The sequence below is a fragment of the Pelodiscus sinensis genome, chromosome 2 (assembly GCF_049634645.1).
Source record: "Pelodiscus sinensis isolate JC-2024 chromosome 2, ASM4963464v1, whole genome shotgun sequence".
NCBI classification, from domain to species: Eukaryota; Metazoa; Chordata; order Testudines; family Trionychidae; genus Pelodiscus; species Pelodiscus sinensis.
In genome coordinates this window covers 32,943,300-32,960,589 of record NC_134712.1, presented here as the reverse complement: position 1 = coordinate 32,960,589, position 17,290 = coordinate 32,943,300, and the positions used below count along the sequence as shown (strand labels likewise).

General features: G+C 39.0%; 1 protein-coding gene across 1 annotated transcript in view; it reads left to right on the top strand.

Moving 5' to 3' along the window:
* Window positions 1-17,290, top strand: part of RIMS2 (regulating synaptic membrane exocytosis 2) — a 517,795-nt gene that overhangs the window by 381,497 nt on the left and 119,008 nt on the right. The window contains exon 20 of the mRNA XM_075920242.1: window positions 2,295-2,395. Coding sequence (XP_075776357.1) covers window positions 2,295-2,395 — 101 coding nt within the window. The remainder of the gene's footprint in view (window positions 1-2,294; window positions 2,396-17,290) is intronic.

Sequence of the window (17,290 nt, the reverse complement as noted above, 5' to 3'; positions counted from 1 at the left end):
TGTAGACGTAGCCCAAGTGTGAAACTTATTCTTCCTTCCTAAGTGGATAACTTTGCATTTGTCCTTATTAAAATTCATACTGTTTACCTCAGACCTTTTCTCCAATTTGTCCAGATCATTTTGAATTATGAACCTATCCCCCAAAGCAGTTGCAACCCCTCCCAGCTTGGTATCATCTGCAGACTTAATAAGCGTACTGTCTATGCCAATATCTAAATCGTTGATGAAGATATTGAACAGAGCCGATCCCAAAACAGACCCCTGCGGAACCCTAGTTGTTATACCTTTCCAGCAGGATTGTGAACCATTAATAACTACTCTCTGAGTATGGTTTTCCAGCCATTTATGCATCCACCTTATAGTAGCACCATCTAAGTTGTATGTGCCTAGTTTATTGATAAGAATATCATGCGAGACCATATCAAATGCCTTACTAAAGTCTAGGTATTCCACATCCACTGCTTCTCCCTTATCCACAAGACTCATTATCCTATCAAAGAAAGCTATCAGATTGGTTTGACATGATTTGTTCTTTACAAATCCATGCGGGCTGTTCCCTATCACCTTACCATCTTCCAAGTGTTTGCAGATGATTTCCTTAATCACTTGCTCCATTACTTCCCTGGCACAGAAGTTATACTAACTGGTTTGTAGTTTCCTAGGTTGTTCTTATTTCCCTTTTTATAAACAGGCACTATATTTGCCCTTTTCCAGTCTTCTGGAATCTCTCCTGTTTCCCATGATTTCCCAAAGATGATAGCTAGAGGCTCAGATACCTCCTCTATCAGCTCCTTGAGTATTCTAGGATGCATTTCATCAGGTCCTGGTAACTTGCAGGCATCTAACTTTTCTAAGTGAGTTTTAACTTGTTCTTCTTTAATTTTATCTTCTAAACCTACCCCCTTCCCACTAGCATTCACTATATAAGGCATTCCTTCATCAGACTTCTCGGTGAAGACTGAAACAAAGAAGTCATTAAGCATGTCTGCCATTTCCAAGTTTCCTGTTATTGTTTCTCCCTCCTCAATGACCAGTGGGACTACCCTGTCCTTGGTCTTCCTCTTGCTTCTAATGTATTTATAAGAAGTCTTCTTGTTTCCCTTTATTCCTGTAGCTAGTTTGAGTTCATGTTGTGCCTTTACCTTTTTAATCTTGCCCTTGCATTCCTGTGCTGTTTGCCTATATTCATCCTTTGTAATTTGTCCTAGTTTCCATTTTTTATATGACTCCTTTTTTATTTTTAGATCATGCAAAATCTCGTGGTTAAGCCAAGGTGGTCTTTTGCCATATTTTCTATTTTTCCTATGCAGCAGAATAGCTTGCTTTTGGGCCCTTAACAATGTCCCTTTGAAAAACTGTCAACTCTCCTCAGTTATTTTTCCTCTGTCTTGATTCCCATGGGACCCTCCCTATCAGCTCTCTGAGCTTACCAAAATCCGCCTTCCTGAAATCCGTTGTCTCTATTTTGCTGTTCTCTCTTCTACCCTTCCTTAGAATTGTGAACTCTATGATTTCATGATCACTGTCACCCACGCTGCCTTCCACTTTCAAATTCTCAACCAGTTCCTCCCTATTTGTTAAAATCAGATCTAGAACAGCTTCCCCCTGGTAGCTTTTTCAACCTTCTGAAATAAAAAGTTGTCACCAGTGCAGTCCAAAAACTTATTGGATGGTCTGTGCCCCACTGTGTTATTTTCCCAACATATATCTGGATAGTTGAAGTCCCCCATCACCACCAAATCTTGGGCTTTGGATTATTTTGTTAGTTGTTTAAAAAAAGCCTCATCCATCTCTTCCACCTGGGTAGGTGGTCTATAGTAGACTCCTAGCATGACATCACCCTTGTTTTTTACCCCTTTTAGCCTAACCCAGAGACTCTCAACACTTCCATCTCCTATGTCTATCTCCACCTCAGTCCAAGTGTGCCTTTGCATTACTGTTTATTTTCTTTAAATAAAGGTCTCCTGTTGCACAAATACACTATTCTTTAGTGAAACATTGTATTCCATTTACGTTCTCTCCTCATTTGAATGTTTTGTTAATATTAATTGTAGAGAATAAAATATTTGTCAAAGTATTATTAAAATACGTCATTCTTTTCTACTATTTCTCGCACGTATGACTTTCTCCCAGGTTTTCCACCAAAGGACAATTCTGAAATGTTTTTATTTACCTGGAAATACGTATACAATTATTTAAGCAAAAGTCAGATTGTATCGCTTCTGTTAGAAATTGTATGAGTACCACTTTAAACTCAGGATTGAAAAATAATGTAATTTTTTTTTACTCAACAGGTGGTATGGATGTAGAAGAAAGAAATCGCCAAATGAAAATAAGCAAGTACAAACAGGCAGCAGGATCAGACTCCAGGCTGGAACAAGATTATCATTCTAAGGCAAGGGAGTTTTGTTTTCAAAAGCAGCAGAATTGCTAATCTGAAAGATTTGATATCCTTTTAGGATGATATAGACAAGTGAACGTTGCATTGGGAAGGACCTTTTTAATTCACTAAGAGGTTCTTACACGTCTGTTGTAATTTAAATAAGTGCAAGCAAACACACACACCTCTATAATATAAGATATAATATAAAACTACTAAAGTTTAAGAGTTTATGAGTTAATTGATCAAATTTATCTGCTTCAAAATGTGAGAAATGACCATTTAGTTGGCCAGTGGTATGAGCAATTAAGACCCTTGTTTAGAAAAGATAGAGGAAGCAATTGACCTTAGAATGAGATCCACTAAAACCTGTGCCTGTCAAGCAAATAGATAGCCCTCAAAAATATTTTTATTCATAGTTTTTTTTAACCTTCCAAAGAATTCTATAGCACAGACATCATAGCTTATATTTATTCTAGTTTAGCCATTGGATATATAATCTTCCCGGTCAAATCAGTACACAAGATTCCAACTTAATTGTGTCAATTTGCCAGAAATCAGGCTGGCTGTGTAGTAATGCCATTCTAGAGTCATGCTCCAAATTTCATATTATTTGGAACAGGGTCTCTAAGACCTGATAAATCGATTTGAGACTGTAAATGGTCAACATAAATCTTCTTAGCCATAGTGGCTTGCTGAGGAAAAGAATTTTGTTGCAGACATTGTATGTTAATTGTGTAGTTGATTATTCCAAGTAATGAAGAAGATAAGGTAAAATTAGGTTATTTAATGTGTGAAAATAAAGAAGCCATTCACTGTATTAAGTACCATTAGTTTTATAGAAAAACTAGATTAATGTAGTAAATTACTTTCTAGTTATGTAATTCCTCTTAGTAAAAATGGGCATAATATTGTGGGAGTATTGCATGAGGGCCTCATGAAAAGTCCTAGACAAAATAGAAGAATCTGTTACTGAGTAGATACAGAATTTATTGGAACGAAGGGAAAACGATATTATCATACTCTGAACACTTAGACCAATAGAAATATTGTTTGACTTAAAGGATGTGTTCATAGAAGAGTCTGTTACTGAAAAGATTTAGAATTTATTGGAACAGAGGGCCAACTATATTGTTATCTCCTGAACATTTAGACCAATAGACATATTGTTTGACTTAAAGGATGTATTTAACTTAAGGGATGTATTCGCTGCTATGTAAGGGTACTTCTACACTTGTTCCTCAAAAATGAGGAGTAACGTTAGTTCGAACCAAGGGGTTTGATTCGAACTAATGCGTCCCAGAGCACACTTCCTGGTTCGAATCAACGGGTGAGCGGAATAGCATGTGGGCGAGATTATGCTAATGAAGCACAGGATATTTAAACCCCCGCTTCATTAGCAATTTCTGTCAGCTACATTTGCATCCCTAGTTTGAACTAGGGAGCAAGGTTAGACATACCCTACGGTAATAAAATTTATAAGGGGATTTGGGTCAGGAAATAGTCTCATGTTTATTTTATATGGAAGCATCACTTTTACATTAATCAGTTATGCCCTTTCTTGAAGGGCATTTATCTTTTCTTGTACAGGAATGGACTTGATGTGACCAGTCTTCCCCATTAATAACTGCAATGATCTTATGTACTATATAAGGATGGTGAATATATAAATAGATCTAATTATTCTGCCAATTCAGTTGCTTCCTCACTGATTCTATCTCCTTTGGTCGCAGTGTAGTTCCTGTCTCCGTAAGGCAGCAGTGGTACTACAGGTATAATAAAGTGCACCCATGAGCCCTCAGAAGGGTTTTTCAAGGGAAACCATATGGAACTCAGGATGACACCGTGTCTCTCTGCATCATCATTTCTGCTCTGTCACCCTATATTTCCCCTGCCCCCCTGCAAAGTTTGATATCGGACTGATTTCATAAAAATAATCATTTCTGAATTATGCAGTCTGTCTCTAGAGATAGACTGTCAGATTTATTTCCTTGCAAGGCTCCACTTTTTACTATTGGAAAGGGAATAATCTGCCTTACCAGTTAGCCCAGACAGACTGGCCATGGCACATTCACAAGCTTCACTGAGTATGTAGCAACTGAATCTCATAGAATCCCATAAGATCTCCTAAATACATTTCTTCACAGAAAGAAAGAAAAAAAGATCTCTTAAAGTCATACCCAGAGAGTTCAAACTTCTTTTTCTCACCATTTCACTGTTGGTTCAGATTTTATGAGGTAAATATTAATATTACTTAGATATAAGAAAATTAATTAGCACATGTGATATATCTGGTTTCTACTAAATATCTTCTATATTGCTAAACTGATCTGGGTGTGTTCAATAACGGAAAGCTCCTAATGTATGTCTATTGCCACTGGCTTTGATTTTCTAAATTTCTCACCTAGCTCAATGTGAATTGTGCTTTTTTTCTGTGAAGAAATGTATTTATTCTGATCAGGGTCATAGCCATAGGTGAACTGAGGCTGGAAACTGGGGCAGCAGTGTATGGTGCCAGCAAGCAAAGGATGCAGCTGGACTGACAAACCCTGAGACTGGGTCTGGAAGGGTAGGTAAAGCTAGAACCCAAGCAATGCCCCCTCTTCCCCATGGGCACTCCCCACAGCCTATGTGCTGAGGATGCCTGCTGAGCAGAAAGGGAAGGCAGGTCCCCTATCCTTCCTGACCCCTTTCTCTGGGGCATTGGAACCCTCCTGCCTCCTCTTCTTCCTGACCCCCTTCTCCAAGGGGTTCAATCTTTCCTGCATTCCCAATCCTTCCTGTCCCTTCTTCCCAGGGTCCTCCATACTTCCTGCACCATTCTGCCCTTTCCTCCCACCCACCATCATTGCTTGCCCACTTGAAGTCTGGGCCCACCCAATTTTCCTGTCCTAGTAACCACTGCCCTGCTTCAGCCTCTTATTTCAGGGCAAGTTTCTTTAACTAAGCTATAGATGGCATACAAGTGGAGTTTAGCAGGAGGCATTTTCTGTTGTATCTGCATTCTATGTTTTCCTTTTGATGGAAATAAACATAATTACTATTTGTTGGGGGACAATAACTGTCCAGTTATCATTGCTAAGGAAGTGGAAAGGTATACCAACAAAAATAGGACTAGTCAAATAGAATTAAACCAATGGTCTATCTAATATTGTTCCATCTCTGACAGCTGCCAGTACCAGATGCTTCAGAGGAAGCTACAAGGAAAAAAGACAATTATGCAATAATAAGCCTGTAGAGGAAGATTTTTCCTAAGCCCAGGTCTCTTAGCTGCTGAAGTATGAAGTTATCTTTTCTTTATAACATTTTCATTTAGCTGGTATGTCCGTATATTCCAAAGTTGTTGTAGTCTTATGCTGAAGTTAAGCATGACCACTGATGATAGTTACTCATGACCACTTTTCAGTATGCATGTAGGCGCCTTTTTTATATATTTTATATGCTTTCTTTCTAACTTTTTTTGTTAAAAGAACAAATGTGCTTGCTCAAAAAGTAACTTGAGTGGTAACTTGGAACTGCTGGCAATACACTAGTCTTGCTTTGAGAGAGAAAACAAAGCACAGGAGTGGGTTTTTAGACAAACCAGCAGGCTGGGTATGTTACAGTGTAAGGTAGGCAGCTATGCAGACTTAAACTCCCCAGTCAGAATGAAGTGAGACGTGGGGCTCTGCCCAGGAATAGTGATGGCTAAGAGCTGAAAAACCTTTAAGTGATTGACCTTGAAGGACCATGGAGGAGGGAATACAAGTGTAGTTACCATGCAGCTATGACACTTACTACCACAGAATAATATTGAAGTAAAATGCTTAGTAGGATTCCAAAAAGGATTAGATATATAAATAACCATGCACTGTACTACTTCTGATCCCCTGGTAACATTAGGCAGAGAGTTTATTTCCCTCTTAGAAGAAGGAGGAGAAGGGATAGGGCACACTTGGAGGAGGAGATAAGTAAGAGGCTGGGCACGGGTGGAACAGAGGCAAGAGAGTCAGGGTGGTGGGTTGTGAGTAGGGGTGGAGTCAGGCATGGTGGTGGAGGGTCAAGCAATCCCCAGCAAGATGAGAAGTCAGCTCTTATTCATGTGATAACATCAGTAGAGCAAAAAATTATACTTCTAGACATAAATTCATCCCTTTCCTAGTATTGATTATCACATGCAAACTTCCAAAAATAATTCTATAAACAATAATATTTGTGGCACAGGTACTGACATTGCAGATTGGTGTCCTGCTAAATCCTGTTTAATTTAGAGCATGCAAACTTGTAGTTCTCAAGATTTATATGAGCTGAAGCATTTTTGAGAATTCTAGGTTTGAGTTTCAAAGGAAGATAGATGGCAGTGATGAAGATGGTTCAGGAAATGTCTCTCCTTCCACTGATAAACTATATCCACAACCTTCCTCATTTTTTACAATATTTATCTAATGTGTTTGGATAGAAATGCAGACTAATGAGATTGTTTATTTTTCCCTCTGTAGCTTTAGTCTTTCTTCTGATATTGTTGAAATCCAAATTAAGCATTATTTTACATTGGTGTCACAAATCAGATTAGCTGTTTCTTCTTCATTAGCTGATGTTGTGTTTATTCTGCTTCCACTCCTTTTTATTTTATTTTTTAATTTTCTAATTTTTGTCTTCTATATTATAGGCTAAGCAAGAATACTGTTAAATATTATGTAGATATTTTCCCTTGAAATTTTTGTTTAATCAAGAATCTAATTTTCCACTGAAAATCAGTTTTGATTAAAAATTTTAATCAGCTCTACTAATGATCAAAAAAGACAATGGCATGGATACTATTGTCCTAGCCAAATTCAAATAAGGGCAATCATACTCTGCCTACCTGATTTCTTCTCACAATTTTCATTAAAATATAATGCCTTCATTTTATGTCCAAAGCTATTCTGTTGTTATGACCTGATAAGATATTAGTGCATTTTAGATCAGAGATGGCTATATTTTCATGGTGAAGTAAATGATCTCTGTATATATTTTATCTGTTAGTTTAATCTGTAAAATCCTTGGTGATATCAAGTGCTATATACAAATAATTTCCTTTCACATGGAAAAAAAAGCACTGTCAAAGTAACTTGTTTCACTTGTATAAGGCACACAGAATCCACAGTTATATTCTTTATTGTTAATAAAATGACATCCTATATGTATTAACAAAATCTGAGAAACTCAAGGAATAGAATTAGCTTGATACAATTTAGATAAATACCTGATGATGAAGTGAAACACTCATAAAATAGTAAACTAACAGTTTAATGAGTTAGTTGAATTGATGGAGGGGCGAACATGTCAAGAAAGGAAACATGAACATTGTGTATCCAGTCCAGACACTTTTAGTACTAATTAGGTTTGTGACATCCATAACAAATGGGCTACGTCTACACTGGCCCCTAATTCCGGAAAAGTCATGCAAAGCAGCTAAGTCAGAATAGGGAAATCCGCGGGGGATTTAAATATCCCCCGTGGATTTAAATAAACATGTCCGCTGCTTTTTTTCTGGCTTGGGGAAAAGCCGGAAAAAAGCATCTAGACTGGCGCGATCCTCCGGAATAAAACCCTTTTCCGGAGGATCTCTTATTCCTACTTGAAAGGGCTTTATTCCGGAGGATCGCACCAGTCTAGATGCTTTTTTCCAGCCTTTCCCCAAGCCAGAAAAAAAGCGGCGGACATGTTTATTTAAATCCGCGGGGGATATTTAAATCCCCCGCGGATTTCCCTATTCTGACTTACCTGCTTTGCATGATTTTTCCGGAATTAGGGGCCAGTGTAGACGTAGCCATGGAGAAATAAAACTATGGATATGTAATGAAGGTCAGAAATGTCAAAGCAATGGTTGTTTGTATTCCCAAACTGCTAGATAAATCAGAAAGGGTATGTCTACACTACCATCCTAGTTCGAACTAGGGTGGTTAATGTAGTCATACGGAGTTGCACATTTTTAAATACGCGGTACGGACTAGGTAGTTCGGACTAGGCTTTCGCGAGGAGTAATGGTAGTTCGGACTAGGCTTTCGCGAGGAGTAATGGTAGTTCGGACTAGGAAGCCTAGTCCGAACTACCTAGTCCGTGCTGCGTGTAGCCACGCGGCACGGAGTCCGCACTAGCGGACATTTAAAAATGGCGGCGCCTGGCTTTATGCAAATGAAGCCTGGGAAATTCAAATCCCGGGCTTCATTTGCAACTCCGTATGACTATATTAACCACCCTAGTTCGAACTAGGGTGGTAGTGTAGATATACCCAAATATATTTGCCGGAATCAAGTAGGGATTTTTTTCCCATATGGAAATGTCAAGTCAGTCTTTTATTCATGTCAGCAAAAGTATAAAATGTAAAGTAAGGCATCATTGTACAGCAATTACATCGAATATACCAAAGTGTGGGGGATTGAAAGTGAAGGACCAGGATGTTTGGTCCATGCTAAGTGGTTCCAAAGGGACCTTTCAGCTGTCCAAATTAGGTCTTGTAAAGCTGGTTTTATACCAGGTTCTTACTCCATTCTGCTTGAACTGGGATGCCAGGATCAGAGTGCACAGAACTCTGTAATGCTTATTGGTTTAGTAGCCACTAGGGAGCCACTAAAAGCTGGGCAAGTTGGAGCAGCTCCTAGGCATAGCTGAGATTTCTGCCCCACATCTAGGTGTGTTATGTCAAGAAACCACTGGGCGGCATATTTTACCTATACATGTGTATGGAATTATGCATACAGTTACATTAACAATAAGTAATGTATTGGGCCTTTTCCTCTCATATACATTTGTTTAACCGCTTTGTAACTATACTGAATTCAGTGCAGTTACTCCGGATTTACACCAATGTAAGAAAGGGCAGAATTGGGCCACCAGCATGCTGGTTCACAAAAGACAGTTTGACAATAAGAGTGGCTCATATGTAATATTTTTATCATGGTTGCTGGGCTATCATGGAAGAAAGACTTCTTTCTTTGTCAGTACTAAATTAACAAACTACAGTGGTGTTATGTAATTTTGTGCTAAGGGAGATGCTATATTTTAAATGAGATATAAAACAAGGCTTTCTCCCTTTTTGGTCAAGAAAATTCCCAAAAGATTTTCACGAGTGTAAATGCATCAACCCCAGTACCTAGTCACTAGCACCGAGAGGGAAACAGGGATCCTGAAAGAATACGTCTACTTTTTCAGAAACTGTTCTGAAAAAGCGGATGCATTCTTGGACGCGGTAGAGCTTTTCCAGGATACCTCTGGAATCCCGGAAAAGCTCTGCAGTCTAGACATAGCCTGAGAGACAGGTGAGTGAGGCAGTGTCCTAGAGTAGATCTTACTTCTGCTGATGAGAGAGAAAGTTTATGAGGCACATAGAGCTCTTCTTCAGGCCTTTCCCAGAATTTGGTCCAATAAAAAAGTTATTATCTTATCCGCCTTGTCTTTCTAATATTCTAGGACTGACATGTCTACAACGATACTGCATTCCTCCAATTGGTTAGTTACAACATGCACTGCTTGTTTAGGTTAATTTTAAAAATCACCTCAGTTTCAGCTTGAGAATGAATAAAACAATCAAATTAGAATATTTAGGAAGTGCAAGGTGGCTTTCACCAGCCTAAGGGTAAACCATCTCTCTCTCTCTCTCTCTCTAGTTTCTCTCTTCTGCAGAGGTGGAATTCAAGATATAGAAACAGTGACATATTTTTCCAATCCCTAGATAAGAAAGACTCCAGTCAGAAGATCTATCCCCATAGATCCTTTCCCCCCAAGTTTTCAAGGTAAATAGGATAATGGTGGAAAGGAAATCTACCTGCATGGAGAACAGTTTATCTTTGAATACTACATATTCTGCATTGAGAGATTCCAAATTAGGAGATAGTATGTGCCTTCTGCTGATTTCATCCCTTTGCTCAGACACATGATTCATCAAAACACCTGTAGCCAAAGAGCAATCTTGATCTGATATTTTCTGCAGGACTTTTTCAAGGTTTGTCCTGAGTGTCCATAAAAACAGGCACCCAGGGGGAATAAAGATCTGTAATCCTAGCCCCTGCTTGATGGGATGGACATTTGAGGACCCTTGGGGTGGAGTCACATAAACACAAATTTGTATCTTGTTCCTGAGCAATTGTGCTACACATTTCACAAAGGCATTTTTGCTTTGGGGAATAAACTCTCACCAGATGGTTCTTGTGTGGTCCAGCTTTTCTCTTAGGCAGGAATGCCATTGGAGTTGCTGACATGTCTGGGTACACATTTTATGAAAAGCATGATCACACTTTTGTATAAAGAATTGAGGGTTAACATGATTAAAACCTCCATGATTAAAAATTCCAGATTGTTGGGAATTTTACAAGGCCTCAAAGAAAATTTGGTTTGTTTTAAAAGGAAAGTGTTGGTGTTGGTGTGTCAGGAAAGATGATTGTCCTGATTTCCTTTTGCTTCACTGGCAGACCTTGAAATGTTTTTCACATTTTGTGGCAGGTGATAGGGCCAACAGATTTAATCATGAAAACCACTGGTAAAAAAAACAAGTCTCTGAAGAGTGTGGCTTAATACAGCCTGGAGATGTTCAATTCCTCTGAATGTTTGACTCTGATAAGGGAACTTGCCCAGAAATATCTGGAAGAAATCCAGTCCATCCAGAAAATCATAGCCAGAAGAGGGATTTTAAAGCAGACCAGAATATCATAGAGTGAACTGCTAGCAAAGCAGCAGACTTTATAAAGTCCAGAAGAAAGTGAGCACCATCATCTATTAAACATGTATGGCGGATAGATTTAATAAATATGACACATGAACTTTCTAAGAGATGGGAAAGGAGAGAATCCAAGAGCTCCATTTGAAGATGTTTATCCCAAGCCTCCTTGTGGGAGGTAAAAGGCCAAAAGGAACCAAAATGGAACTGCCAACCATCAGCAAGAAGTAACTTGATTAACCAGTGGGTTTACTACAGATTGTGCCAGCAAGCATCTGATATGTGGGCATTACAGTAAACCCTAATACATATGCTTGGGCTCATCTGGAGTTAAAGTATTTGGAATTCATGTTGAAAAATTAAACCACAAAAGTTAAACCTTAACCCATCCATTGAACACCAGGGCTACATCTACACTGGCCCCTTTTCCAAAAGGGGCATGCTAATTTTACAGGTCGTAATAGGGAAATCCACGGGGGATTTAAATATCCCCCTCGGCATTTAAATAAAAATGTCCGCCGCTTTTTTCCGGCTTTTAGAAAAGCCGGAAAAGAGCGTCTACACTGGCCCCGATCCGCCGGAAAAAAGCCCTTTTCCGGAGGGTCTCTTATTCCTACTTTGAAATACTTTGAAATACTTTTCTAAAAGCCGGAAAAAAGCGGCGGACATTTTTATTTAAATGCCGCGGGGGATATTTAAATCCCCCGCGGATTTCCCTATTACGACCTGTAAAATTAACATGCCCCTTTCGGAAAAGGGGCCAGTGTAGACGTAGCCCAGATGAAAGAATGATGATGGAAGAGATTTATTGGGCTTTTTAAGTTGAATTACACAATTTACTCTGCATTTTCCACCATTGCATTTCTCCTAAAAGATCTGTTCTGGAAGCAAAATCTAATAAAGTAAAGTATTGGGGATTGTGAAGAGACTTTCAGGCCCAGGAAAACAGCTTGTACATGACTATCCTGGACTGAACAACTCAAATATTTAGCAGCTAGCTATTACTGTGTCCAGGATAATAAATTTCCAGTGGAATTTGGGACAATGCTGTCCCAGAAGACTAAAGAACTGCTTATCTCCTCCTTAAAAAAAAAAAAAATCCTCCAGAGACAAATGATGTTTGAGTCAAAAAATTTACGTGTGTCAATTAAAATAATGCTGGTGGGTGGAAGCATTATCTTTTAGGGGGAGAATTCCTCAGGCACTAGAATAGTTTCACTTTATGAATAAACAGAATGCCATACTTATTGGGTAGTATGTTTTTAATAAATCTTGTAAGTGAAATGAGATGGAGGACTATCCAATCTCTCTTAAATGGCAGTTGACAAGGCAGGAAATGACCTAGTAGTGTGAATGGGAAAGCTGATATGCCACCTGTTCCAAATAATTCCAAAAAAGTGTTTTTGGTGTTTTTCCTTTTCTCCTGCTTTTGTCATTAATTTTGAATTTGGGGAAGGGCTGGTAGGACAGAGAGTACACAGTGTTCTGCCTAATGCTGCTCCATAAAGGATTTTTCTTCTGAAGGTCCTGTCTATTCCTCTCTTAGGGAAAGTCTACACAGCAGTGTTATTTAGGAATAACTGACATTATTCTGTAATAACATAGTCCATGTCTACACTACAAGCAGTTATTTTGACATAATGTCAAAATAATGTTGAGTTGGAGGACTTCTTACTCCAACTCCTGTAATCCTCATTATATGAGGAGTAAGGGAAGTCGGAGGAAGAGTGCTCTTTCTTGGGCCTACTGCAGTGTACAGCGTCACAAGGGGTATGTCTACACTACCCCGCTAGTTCGAACTAGCGGGGTAATGTAGGCATACCGCACTTGCAAATGAAGCCCGGGATTTGAATTTCCCGGGCTTCATTTGCATAAGCGGGGAGCCGCCATTTTTAAATCCCCGCTGGTTCGAACCCCGTGTAGCGCGGATACACGGGGCTCGAACTAGGTAGTTCGGACTAGGATTCCTATTCCGAACTACCGGTACACCTCGTTCCGAACAGGAACCCTAGTTTGGAATAGGAACCCTAGTCCGAACTACCTAGTTCGAGCCCCGTGTAGCCGCGCTACACGGGGTTCGAACCAGCGGGGATTTAAAAATGGCGGCTCCCCGCTTATGCAAATGAAGCCCGGGAAATTCAAATCCCGGGCTTCATTTGCAAGTGCGGTATGCCTACATTACCCTCCTAGTTCGAACTAGGAGGGTAGTATAGACATACCCAAGCTTATTTCACAAATGACGCAGCTCAAGTTGCGTAGCCTATTTTGGCTTTAGCCCTGCTGTGTAAATGTGACATTATTGACCATGTTTTAACTTTTCAAATCTCTAGAGAAAATTCTCAGCGATCTCTTCCTCTCAAAACTCAGAAGGCCTGAAATTGTCTAAGTCACTGTGGGGTCAAAAGGAGCAACTCCATTGATATTTGTGAGGTTACACTGGTGAAAAACTGGTGTGAATGAGATCTGTATCAGGGCCATGAGTTTAGATTTCTTCTGGATAAGTGCTGGTTCTTGCGTAGCTGGAATGAGGAGTTATCTTCTATTTATGTTCATCTCTTTCTTGGAAATGAATGGTAGAGCTGGGAAAATATTTTGTTCAAATTGCTATTCTCAAAATAACACATTTACAGGTCAATCAGAACTTTTTGTAAATGTATGTCACGGTCACTAAATATTTTAGCCAAACTGAAAAAGTAGAAACATTTCACTGATATCAAAACAAAATATTTTTTGCTTTGCTTTGACCCCAAAAATTAGTTCTGAATTTCAGGCACTTTGACAAAAACAAGCAAAGGTGTCACAAAATGGCAAAAGGGGGAGGAGGCAATTGTGCCATACTCCCTTCCCGTGTGAGCTTTAGTCCAGGGGCTTGGGTACTCCCTGTGATGTACAAAACCTAGGTTCAAGTCCATTTTCTGCCTCTTGTTAAGGAATTTAAATGTGGTCATACTGAACTATAGGGGACTTACATGACTGCTAGGCATTCTTGTATGGAGCTTTCTCAGTATCTCCTCTTGAAGCTTTTCCACTTTTTATCAACAATTAAATAGTTATTGGAGCAGAGACTTGATCTTGGCTTTCACTCACCTAGATGAGTGCCTAACTATTAGTTTATGGTCAATCTCCTTCTCTTTCCCTGGCCCAGTGACTATTCATTGTTATTATGGATGACTATCAACTGCCTCTTTGAATGACTGGGCTAAGTCTGTAGAGGGAGGCAGTAGCAGCAGTGCCATCACCCTCTTCTCCTCCTGTTCCAGGTGTTTTATGATTCTTTTATTTGCTTTTGTTGAAAGTCCAAATGATTAAACTCAAAGGTGTCTATGTCAGAGTTGTTGAAACATGTCAGTTAGTTTTGACTTGACCTTTTTTCAATGTTTTGATTTGCTGAATAATTTCAAAAACTGTCATTTTTTGTTTGCCCCAAAATCAATTTTTTTTTCAATTCAAAACTGCCAGTGACCTGAAAAATCCATTATTTACCTACTTCTAATAAATAGTTGTGGCAAGAGACTACTCAGTTTTCTGAAACTGAGCAGCCAGATTTGGGTGTTATCAAGTTAATTCTCAAACTTGTTGAAAACCCTTTTGAGTTCTTCTACTTCTCTCTCATTTTAGGATCTACCTTCATGCTCTGGATCTTCTGCTTAATGTTGTCTGAGAGTCCACTATAGTAATGCTTTATTTTTATTTCAAATTGTCATTTGTATCCAGGAAGTCCTTAAAGAACTGCACCATCTGCTTGCATATCTGAAGCAGATGGTGCTTTTCTGGCTTATCTCCAGACTGTTTCCCTCTAGGTTTGCTGTTCTTCTCAGTCAGTGCATCAGGCATAGCTTCAGTAGCAGCTGTTGAGCTTGCAGTTTCTCCTTCAACTTCCAGAATTTCCTAACTCAATTGCTGATTCTCAAGTTCAGGTTTCAGTTGCTCCCACACCTGGCAGTAGGATGCTATTTTCAAGATAGTCAAGATCAGGTAGTGGAGGTATGTTCCTTAGACCTCCTTGTTGTTTTAGGGCCTCTTACACAAGACAATCCTACACTTATATGCATCTCTGGTTCCTGAGAGCAAGCAGAACTGCTAAGTACTAGGCTCCAAATCCCAGGTGAGAATGGACTAGGGATGTGAATGATTAACCGGTTAACCAGTAAGCATTACCCTTACCAGGTGATGCATACCGGTTACAGTTCACTGGCAGGGGCTGAAGTGACACCCTCCCCCCTGGACAACGTGGTCAGAGGGCTGCTTCAGCCTGGCAGGGCCCACCAGGGGTGGAGGGGCACTCCAGCTCAGCTGGAGCAGCCCCTGCCCATCCCCATTCAAGCAGTTAACAGATTAAAGATAACGTTTAACCAGTTAACCAAATAAACAGGATTTTACATCCCTAGAATGGACAAGGACCATTGAAATGAACAGTGTTTTCCCAAGTGATTGGCTGTTACACACACATTGGATTTATTCAGTCAGAAAGTTTCTTATGGAATCTAATTTAGTGGCCCTATTTTCAGAGTGGCTTTGCACATGGTGTTGCCATTGGTATTAATGATACTTGGGGGTACTCAGAACTTCTGAATATTAGGTCATTTATTTAGATGACAAAATATGGATTTAGGTGCCTGTTTAGGCATCCCCATTTGAAAATTTTAACCTAAGATCCTGATGAAAATTATAATTAAGCCACATTTAATATTATTTCCAAATCCCCTCAAATATGTAGCTAATATTTTGTATTAAAATAGCTACCATAATATTAGATACCAGTGTGAAACCTTATCACATCACTTACTTAACTTTTTGCATGTATTTTGTGAACATATAGTTACATACAAGCATGTATCCTGATTGTGTATTCCACCTCTGTATATGTTAGTAAAATGGGTGGGAATTCTTTTTGGTTTATGATGCAATATAAAACGAATGTTATTAGTAGTATTGGTATTTATCACTACTGTCATTTTTATTTATTTTATTGGCTTTCTTTGTGATGCAGCCATTATCAAGGTATTAAATAAAAAATAATATAATTAGCATAATTGTAGTGTGGTATTGCATAAATTACATAGCCCTTTGATGTTGTAAACTGGTCCAGAAGTTGCTCTTCACATCCAAAAGTAGTCCCTGCAATTGTTGAGCCCTAGTTACTCATGGAGCATCTGAAGATTCTGCAGTCACAGACAAATTTAGCAAACATAAATCCCTAAAATTGTTGAGACAGTTACTTAACCTTGATATGGTGGTGCAATGTACTATAGTCTGCAGCAATCCCACAACAATCTGATCCATTAGTAAGAAAGTAGAAGGATTGACCAGATCGATATGTTCCAGTATAAATGCTAACAAATTAAAACTGATGACAAGAACATGAAAAAGAAACTGTAGTAATCAAATAGGAAGGGAGTTGGAAATCCCTGCAAATTTCAATTGTCTGGGAGGTGAGTGATTATCTGGCTCCTAAACTATCTAATTCAACCTGGAAGGTCAGTAATTACTGTATTAAAACTGAGCAAAAGCAATTTCATTAATAGTGTGTAGGGTGCTCCAGGGTAGTTAACTTCAAGAAGTGAATATAAGAAGGTTTCAGATTTATACACAATCAGTTGCTCATGTAATGGCAGTTTGCAGATGAACCAGAGACTGTACTTCTCTTAAAAGACCATTGTTATAGAAAACTGAATGACTATTCCTTTTTCAGATTTAATACTCTTGCCTGATTTGTCACCAAAGAAAAATATTCACTTGCCCATGCAAGAAGTCAGAAATCACAAAATATATGAGAAATCATCATCTGGGCATGATAACAAGCAATGCCCAAAAACACATCTTATAAGTATAAAAGAAAGGAAAAAACAACCCCCCCAAAAACAGACTTGAAAAATTTACACAGATATCAACACACACTGTTGGAGAGAGATCAAACCCATTATAACAAAGATTAACAAACTCAAGGCTTGTTAGAAGCATTCCTCCACAGGGAGACAAAAACCTAGACTGGCCAGTTTTTCTGGAAAATCATCCGCTTTTCCGGAAAAACTTGCCATCTGTGCTGTCTACATTGACCGCTTGAATTTCTGCAAAATCACTGACTTCCTACTGTAAGAAATCAGTGCTTTTTGCGGAAATACTATGCTGCTCCCGTTCGGGCAAAAGACCCTTTTGCGCAAAACTTTTGCGCAAAAGGGCCAGTGTAGAAAGCTCAGATTTGTTTTGTGCAAAAAAGCCTCAATCGCGAAAATGGC